General features: G+C 48.4%; 1 protein-coding gene across 2 annotated transcripts; it reads left to right on the forward strand.

The window, feature by feature from the left end:
* The first annotated feature begins 1,876 nt into the window (after positions 1-1,876).
* PCK1 (phosphoenolpyruvate carboxykinase 1) lies at positions 1,877-7,554 on the forward strand. 2 transcript variants are annotated; one of them, XM_003904570.4, is made up of 10 exons: positions 1,877-1,993; positions 2,163-2,426; positions 2,864-3,045; positions 3,489-3,692; positions 3,823-4,010; positions 4,685-4,847; positions 5,287-5,511; positions 5,600-5,731; positions 6,158-6,253; positions 6,460-7,554. In XM_003904570.4, exons 2-10 carry the CDS (start codon positions 2,203-2,205, stop codon positions 6,912-6,914), a joined length of 1,869 nt encoding a protein of 622 aa, XP_003904619.2. In that variant the 5' UTR covers positions 1,877-1,993; positions 2,163-2,202; the 3' UTR covers positions 6,915-7,554. The 2 variants fall into 2 exon arrangements, with proteins under 2 accessions (XP_003904619.2, XP_009214142.2); XM_009215878.2 differs by lacking the exons at positions 1,877-1,993; positions 2,864-3,045 and having other exon boundaries at positions 2,216-2,426.
* The last annotated feature ends 1,217 nt before the right edge of the window (positions 7,555-8,771 follow it).

Below are 8,771 nucleotides of genomic sequence, written 5' to 3' on the forward strand. Positions count from 1 at the left end.
TCTTGAACTAGCTGTTTCTCTCCCAGAAGACTCAGAACATAAGCACCTTGAATGGACGGGTCGCATTTAGGACTCCAAATGAGTTCTGCTTTCCCATTTTTGTTTTCAATCTATGTGCTCTTTCAGGGACTCAAACCTGTTACCATTTTATCAGCAAAATGAGACTTTCTACCAATTTGGTGGGACGAGCCTCGCCGGGAGTGATGTGTGTGTCATGGAATTGCGGTTGTGCATTGGAATGGCTAATTCCCTGATGTCAGATGCTAAGGAAGTGGCCTCAGCTACTGAGCATCACGTTACTGCTGGGTTTAGACACAACACGAACTTATGTATGGATGACAGCACCACTAATAACGAATGCCAGTGACCTAAACAGGGAATAACTTCAAATGAAACAAAATGCACCTTATATCGTATTTACCCTGAAAGACACAACTGGCTGAATAAAATCTGATTAAATGAAACCTAGCAATGGGTTGATAATTTTGGTGGAACTTGATGATGTGTGCATGCCCAACACAGTGTGACCCAAGCCCCCTGGGAAGGTCCTCTACGTGAGTTTGGTTGGAGGCTGCCATTCACAGTGCCTTGCATTTGCAGAGCGGCTCTCTCTAAGCCCAGTCCTGGGGTTATCTCCGGGATCATCCCACATCCCAGCGGGAAGATGGGCCAAGTCCCCACCTGACCTCATCTTAGGCAGAGAGGCTCCACGGAAGTGTGGGCTGGCTGTGGGGAGTTGAGGCCTAGCCCTGCTCTTTTGACGTTTCACCCCGTGTTCTCCAAACTCCAGCAAGCAGCTTCCATAGTTCATTAAATTGGACTGAAAGTCTGATGGCTTGCAAAGCAAATTCTTTAAAACTGTTATAAAGGTTTCATTGCTTAAGCATATAATCTAGCAAAACTGCCATGCCGCCTCCACTCCCTAAACTCTAAGACTTGCCAGGGAAGTGAACAGTGTCTAGTGGACTGCAGGAGTAACTGCACTCAGCCCAGAACTCCCTGGAGGACACAGGGAAGGTTCTGGAAAGTTGATGGTACCTCACAGGGAGGGACGTGGTGCTCCAGGCCCCAACTTCCTCATGTTCAGATACTCACTCTGCCACCCACCAGCCAGCTGGGAGTAGCTACACAGTCTCTGCCTCAGTTTCCCTATCTGTATATGGGTTGTTCATAGTCTCCACCTCAGAGGGTAGTAATAATGCCAAGCTCTTAGAACAGTGCTCAGTATGTGTGCATTCTGTGCCTACTCTATGCCAAGCACTATAGATAGAAAAATGAACAAAATAGGGAGAAATCCCTGCCCTCATGGAGTTTACATCTGGGGTGGTTGGGGGCACACAGCAGACAATCAGTAGAGTGATTAGCCCCCAGTTAGGTTAGGTATTTCCAATCTTTGCCTATAAGCCACATATTTGCCCAAGTTAGGTTGCATTCTTCCCATGCACTTTGACTGTGAACTTTGACTATGGGATGACATCTTATAGCTGTGGTGTTTTGCCAACCAGCAGCTCTTGGCACACAAAATGTGCTGCCAGCAGCCCTTGAAGTCCGGTAGGTGCCCTGGGCAGCCTTGTCCTCGACCCCACCTGCCTGTTAAGAAAAGGAGTGTTGTGTTTTGCATCAGCAGTAAAATGGGTCAAGGTTTAGTCAATTGGAAGTTGTGTCAAAACTCACTACGGTTGGTTGAGGGCCCGAAGTCTCCCAGCATTCATTAACAACTATTGTTCAATGATTATCTCCCTGGGGCGTGTTGCAGTGAGTTGGCTCAAAGCATAACTGACCCTGGCCACGATCCAGAGACCTGCCCCCTGATGTCAGTGGCGAGCCTCCCTGGGTGCAGCCGAGGGGCAGGACTATTCTTTTCCACGGTATTTAAAGCTGAGAGGTTCTGCCACGGAGCACGGCCTTCCCACTGGGAACACAAACTCACCAGCAGGAAGAACCCGGAAAGAAACCTTGGATCTCCCTTCGAGATCGTCCAAAGAGAAGAAAGGTAAGTAGAGCTTTGCATTTACATTTCGAAAAATTACAAAGATGAACTCATTTTTTTTCCTGAGAGTAATAACTATTTGGCAATGCACGGTCCCAGCTAAAGGCCGTCGAATGTGTTTGAAGATGTCTGTTGTTGTTTTTGTTCAGGACGCTTGCGTTTTCTATTTCAGGTGACCTCACATTCGTGCCCCTTAGCAGCACTCTGCAGAAATGCCTCCTCGACTGCAAAACGGCCTGAACCTCTCGGCCAAAGTCGTCCAGGGAACCCTGGACAGCCTGCCCAAGGCAGTGAGGGAGTTTCTTGAGAACAGTGCTGAGCTGTGTCAGCCTGATCACATCCACATCTGCGACGGCTCCGAGGAGGAGAATGCGCGGCTTCTGGGCCAGATGGAAGAGGAGGGCATCCTCAGGCGGCTGAAGAAGTATGACAACTGGTAAGCTCGGCCCCCACTGCCTGCCCCAGGCCCCTGCAGGCAGGGCTCCCCTGCGTCTCCTGGAAGTTGGTGGAGAAAGGTCAATGAACGCCTCTCGGGAGTTTCAGACTCTTGAGAAGTTGAATGCAATGGTCAGAACCATACAGATTTGAGTTTTGTGACATTAGTGGGCTAGCCCAAGCTTTAAATGAAGTGGTGTGCACAAAAGCTCTGCCAACTGGATTCTTGATAAAAACGAAAGACAGCCCCTCTCCTACAGACCAGCTCCTAGTTGAGTAAACGCCCGCCTGGCCATGTCTTAGATGGTCTGTGTGTTCACACGGATGGACTGTTGTTAGCATGCTCAGTGCTCTGCTAGGCATGGAAAGCCACGGTATTGAAGGAGATGGTTCGCTGCCCGTGGTGCTTGGCTGAAAGGAAGCCTGTGATTTTTGCAGCTGGTTGGCTCTCACTGACCCCAGGGATGTGGCCAGGATTGAAAGCAAGACAGTTATCGTCACCCAAGAGCAAAGAGACACAGTGCCCATCCCCAAAACAGGCCTCAGCCAGCTCGGTCGCTGGATGTCAGAGGAGGATTTTGAGAAAGCGTTCAATGCCAGGTTCCCAGGGTGCATGAAAGGTGAGCGGAATATTGATTTCATTGGGAAAAATAGCAGAGAACCTTTTCTTATTACATCTATCCTAATGGTAATTCAAACAGTAATGGAAGCTCCCACCACCTCAGACATCTTTCAGTTCCATACATGAAGTTGGCAATGTATCGAAAATGCACATCCCTCTTCTGCTTTTACAGACTGTCTTATACAAACGTGGAAACTATTTCCATGCATGTGGGTTTTAAATAGGTTGGTGGGACCTGGTTGCACATTTATGAAAACTCTTTAATTTCAGCAGGCTCTTCACTCTCCAGTGGCCTCTCCTAACCTAGGGGGGCTGGTGGCCAGCAGGGTGTGGTGGTGTTAGTGGAAGACTGTGAAAATGGGTCTACCTGGGAAAACAATGCTGGTTGTGTTCAAAGTCCAAGGTCATTTCTCACCAGTGCCCACCCATCGCACCCTGTAGGTCGCACCATGTACGTCATCCCATTCAGCATGGGGCCGCTGGGCTCGCCTCTGTCGAAGATCGGCATCGAGCTGACGGATTCGCCCTATGTGGTGGCCAGCATGCGGATCATGACGCGGATGGGCACGCCCGTCCTGGAAGCACTGGGCGATGGGGAGTTTGTCAAATGCCTCCATTCTGTGGGATGCCCTCTGCCTTTACAAAGTAAGTGTATTATTTCAGAATCAAAAGTCAAAATAAAAAAAGAAAGCTGAACAACAAACCCCGGTGGGTGCCTCGGGGACCCCCAAGCAGGGCCCTGGCGCACTGACGTGGGAGGGGTCCTTGTTCACAGAGCCTTTGGTCAACAACTGGCCCTGCAACCCGGAGCTGACGCTCATCGCCCACCTGCCTGACCGCAGAGAGATCATCTCCTTTGGCAGTGGGTACGGCGGGAACTCGCTGCTCGGGAAGAAGTGCTTTGCTCTCAGGATAGCCAGCCGGCTGGCCAAGGAGGAAGGGTGGCTGGCAGAGCACATGCTGGTGAGTCTGCAGGAAGCCCTGACGTGCAGATGAGAGGCCCGGGGGGTGGCAGAAACAAACAGCATTACAGTTCCCATCCAGCAAGACCCAGTACACCTTTCCGAGCATGCAGGTTCCCAGACAGATTGGGAAACCCCACCAGTAATGATTAGTGCACATGTATACGTCACTTTTGAAGGGCCCCAAACACCAGGGGACCATCGAGATCCTTTGGACTTCATGATTCTGGGAATGTTTGTTTGCACGGATACCTGAAGAAATAGATCTTGAGGGCCTACATTCCAACCTCTGGGCTGAAGTACCAACCTCGGGGAGAAGGGAACAAAGATCACAATAAAGAATCTTGTCCCCAGCGGGCGCGGTGGCTCAAGCCTGTAATCCCAGCACTTTGGGAGGGCGAGACGGGCGGATCACGAGGTCAGGAGATCGAGACCATCCTGGCTAACATGGTGAAACCCCGTCTCTACTAAAAAATACAAAAAACTAGCCGGGCGAGGTGGCGGGCGCCTGTAGTCCCAGCTATTCGGGAGGCTGAAGAAGGAGAATGGCATAAACCTGGGAGGCGGAGCTTGCAGTGAGCTGAGATCTGGCCACTGCACTCCAGCCTGGGCAACAGAGTTAGACTCCGTCTCAAAAAAAAAAAAAAAAAAAAAAATGAACCTTGTCCCCAACAGATCCTGGGTATAACTAACCCCGAGGGTGAGAAGAAGTACCTGGCAGCTGCATTTCCCAGTGCCTGCGGGAAGACCAACCTGGCCATGATGAACCCCAGCCTCCCCGGGTGGAAGGTTGAGTGCGTTGGGGATGACATCGCCTGGATGAAGTTTGACGCACAAGGTGACTCTTTTAGACCCAACTGTTGGTAACGATTGGACTCAAGTGAATTATCAGCCTTCAAAACATGCCACGTTCTCCTTGATCCAGTGTTTGGATTTTTAAATTCTGTTAGTCCAGAGTTGGCCAAACCTTAGAAATACGTATTCTGTAAGAATTCTTCAATTTAATATTCAATCTGGATTGAAACTGGGCCATATGTTGCTGTTTGTTTACATACATACATTTGTTTAAATGGTATTGGTGGAAAATTGTGGAGGAAGCAAGAATTGTAAACATCTCAAAGTTGCATATGATGCTTGGATGAAAAGAGATAAATGTACATTCTAGGGAGGGAAAAAAGATTTGAGAAGTTGGCATAGAAATTAGTCTGGCAAGATATAAGAGTATATGTTCTGCTTTGCCTGGCACCCACTACTACTTCTCTGGTTTAAATCTCCAGGTAATTTAAGGGCTATCAATCCAGAAAATGGCTTTTTCGGTGTCGCTCCTGGGACTTCTGTGAAGACCAACCCCAATGCCATCAAGACCATCCAGAAGAACACCATCTTTACCAACGTGGCCGAGACCAGCGACGGGGGCGTTTACTGGGAAGGCATTGATGAGCCGCTAGCTTCAGGCGTCACCATCACTTCTTGGAAGAATAAGGAGTGGAGCCCAGAGGATGGTGTGTCCCCGCCAGAGGCCTCGGTGCGCCGGGCTGCAGGGACTGCCTGTTTGAGCCAGGCACTCATGGGCCTTTCTCCATCTTATAGGGGAGCCTTGTGCCCACCCCAACTCGAGGTTCTGCACCCCTGCCAGCCAGTGCCCCATCATTGATGCTGCCTGGGAGTCTCCGGAAGGCGTTCCCATTGAAGGCATTATCTTTGGAGGCCGTAGACCTGCTGGTGAGGTTCTCGTTCATTTAGGCTGGGAACATGGGTGTGCTGGGTACCGAAGGGCATCTGTGAAATCTCTGCTTTTCCATGACCTTGTCAGAGGGTGCCCAGGGGCTTCCTTTCTTGAGCTTCTTTTCCAAAGAGCCAGAATAATTGGCAAGTTCAAATGTAGAATCCTTTTGGTCACCTGGAACCTTTCTGAATCCTTAATCTATCATAGCTTGATCAAATTTTACTTTTTACTTTGTGGCCTCAGTCATGTAACCTTGACTTAGCAGTTTTCTGCAGTTTAGCTTGGTGAATGCAAGACTAGCTCGATTACAAAGTTATTGTCTTTCCATGTCTTTCCATGTTGTGAATAACACCACTGGTTGTAGAGGCTGAATTTTAAAGCCTCTAATGAATGTTTCTTTTTTTTTTTTTTTCCTGCTAAAGGTGTCCCTCTAGTCTATGAAGCTCTCAGCTGGCAACATGGAGTCTTTGTGGGGGCGGCCATGAGATCAGAGGCCACAGCAGCTGCAGAATATAAAGGTAAGTCAAAGTCCTGATTTGAAACCACAGAGAAGTGGGATTAGAGCGCTCTTATTCACTCTTATATCTCTCTCCTTCTCTGTGTCTGTGTGTGGGGAGAGAGAGAGAGAGAGGAGAACAAAGCATGCTGATGTCAACAATCAATGGGGCCAGTTTTGCCTAGGAGAGCATCATTTACCAATGGAAGCTCCCTCTCTGTTTAACAGGCAAAATCATCATGCACGACCCCTTTGCCATGCGGCCCTTCTTTGGCTACAACTTCGGCAAATACCTGGCCCACTGGCTTAGCATGGCCCAGCACCCAGCAGCCAAGTTGCCCAAGATCTTCCATGTCAACTGGTTCCGGAAGGACAAGGAAGGCAAATTCCTCTGGCCAGGCTTTGGAGAGAACTCCAGGGTGCTGGAGTGGATGTTCAACCGGATTGATGGGAAAGCCGGCGCCAAGCTCACACCCATAGGCTACGTCCCCAAGGAGGATGCCCTGAACCTGAAAGGCCTGGGGCACATCAACGTGATGGAGCTCTTCAGCATCTCCAAGGAATTCTGGGAGGAGGAGGTGGAAGACATTGAGAAGTATCTGGAGGATCAGGTCAATGCTGACCTCCCCTGTGAAATCGAGAGACAGATCCTTGCCTTGAAGCAAAGAATAAGCCAGATGTAATCAGAGCCTGAGTGCTTTACCTTTAAAATCATCCCCCTTCCCATCCATAAGGTGCGATAGGAGCGAGAGGGGGCAAGTTTTCCCAAATTGATGCCACCATAATAATCATCGCCGCCGTGCGCAGATCTGAAAGGCACACTTTGATTTTTTTAAGGGGAAGAACCACAGAACACCAGCTAGTAGCTAATGAAAATGAGAAGGGAAATCTTGGCATGCCTCCAGAAATTCACACCCAATGCATAGTTTGTTCAAATTTAAGGTTACTCAGGCATTTGATCTTTTTAGTGTTTTTTCACTTTAGCTATGTGGATTAGCTAGAATGCACACCAAAAAATACTTGAGCTGTATATATATGTCTGTGTGTGTATGTGTGTGCATGTACGTCCACATGTGTCTGTGTGGTATATTTGTGTATGTGTATTTGTATGTACTGTTATCGAAAATATATTTAATACCTTTGGAAAAATCTTGGGCAAGATGACCTACTAGTTTTCCTTGAAAAAAAGTTGCTTTGTTATTAATAAGTGTGCTTAAATTATTTTTATACACCATTGTTCCTTACCTTTACATAATTGCAATATTTCCCCCTTACTACTTCTTGGAAAAAAATTACAAAATAAAGTTTTATAGAAAAGATGGATTTGCTTTGCTCGGTTTTTCTTATTTGAGCTACCAAGCAGAGTGAACTCTGATTAAGCATCTTGTGATTTAAATCCCTGCCCCCTCCCCAAGAAGGTGGGGACGTTCAGAATCACACTTGAAGAGCGGGTGGGTTGTCTGGTCCCAGGGAGAAGGAAGGAGCAGATGGGGAGGAATGAGGCCGGGAACCGTGGTTGGGGTTTTCTGAATTTGTTGAAGCCACTAGTTGGCGTCCTTTAACAATTCTACAAACCTTTAGATGGTGAGGCTTCTGTGGCTGGACTGGGAAGGTTTAATGTCTGCTTTTTGACAATTTGGGTCTGGAGGGGGCTTAGGCTTCCACAAAAATTACTTTGTGGACAGTTTCATAGGCTTTTGCCTTTTAACTCTTCAAAGCAACAGTTTTCTCAACTGTCATCCCCGCGGGGGAGTGGGGAAGACAAGCGTTCTTGAGAAGGAAAAGCCGACAGGATCTGGGTTGAGCAAGCATTAATTGAGCGCCTTCTGTGTCCTGGACATCATGCCAACACCATGGGCTGCCCGAGAAGAGAGGTGGGTGGTTTGGACCCCAGCTCTGCCTTGAACCTCACCTGCTCTCCTCTACTCCCAGTGTTTATTGGATATTCCAGAACGGTACAAACAAACCATAAACTTTATATTACAGGTTCATTCTGTGTAAATACTATTATCTTCAAGTTGTAGTTTCTTTCTTGGATCCAGGCTGTGAAATTGGCTTCACCCCTACCACACCCCAGCGGACGGGCTTGTTCTCATGTCACACTCCACCCCTCCAGTCTCCTCAACTGGAAAACTTGCCTCTTTTCCTCACTTCCTCTGCTCCTTACGATGGCTTCACATGGAAGGTGAAGCCGAGAGCACCCCAATTTTACAGGCGAGGAAACTGAGGCCAGGAGTATCTATCAGGGCTGAGAAATTGCCAGGATTTCCTTCCCCATTAAGGAGCTGAGAGTCCTAGCTCCAGACTCATTGGCTTGTTCTAACATCAAAACCACTGATGGGAAAAACCACTTAGTGGAATTCAATGCTATCTGCTGTATTAGTTTAAATCAGTGGCATTCAAACTTGTTTCTCCTTTTCACTGCAGAACACGTTCTTGACATGTACTTGACTCAGAGTCCCACGACTAAAGGAGACAGAGCTCAAGGCAGCCCACCTGAGGCTGGGGAGGGAGTCCAGAGTGCAGGCCACCTGGCCTCC

Source organism: Papio anubis, chromosome 16 (genome assembly GCF_008728515.1).
Source record: "Papio anubis isolate 15944 chromosome 16, Panubis1.0, whole genome shotgun sequence".
Lineage (NCBI taxonomy): Eukaryota > Metazoa > Chordata > Mammalia > Primates > Cercopithecidae > Papio > Papio anubis.

Bases quoted from the DNA above. Each gene is read 5' to 3' on its own strand.
- PCK1 (XM_003904570.4), top strand. From the start codon at position 2,203: ATGCCTCCTCGACTGCAAAACGGCCTGAACCTCTCGGCCAAAGTCGTC. The intron at 3,046-3,488 runs GTGAGCGGAATA...CGCACCCTGTAG, and splicing joins GTTCCCAGGGTGCATGAAAG to GTCGCACCATGTACGTCATC. The intron at 3,693-3,822 runs GTAAGTGTATTA...CCTTGTTCACAG, and splicing joins ATGCCCTCTGCCTTTACAAA to AGCCTTTGGTCAACAACTGG.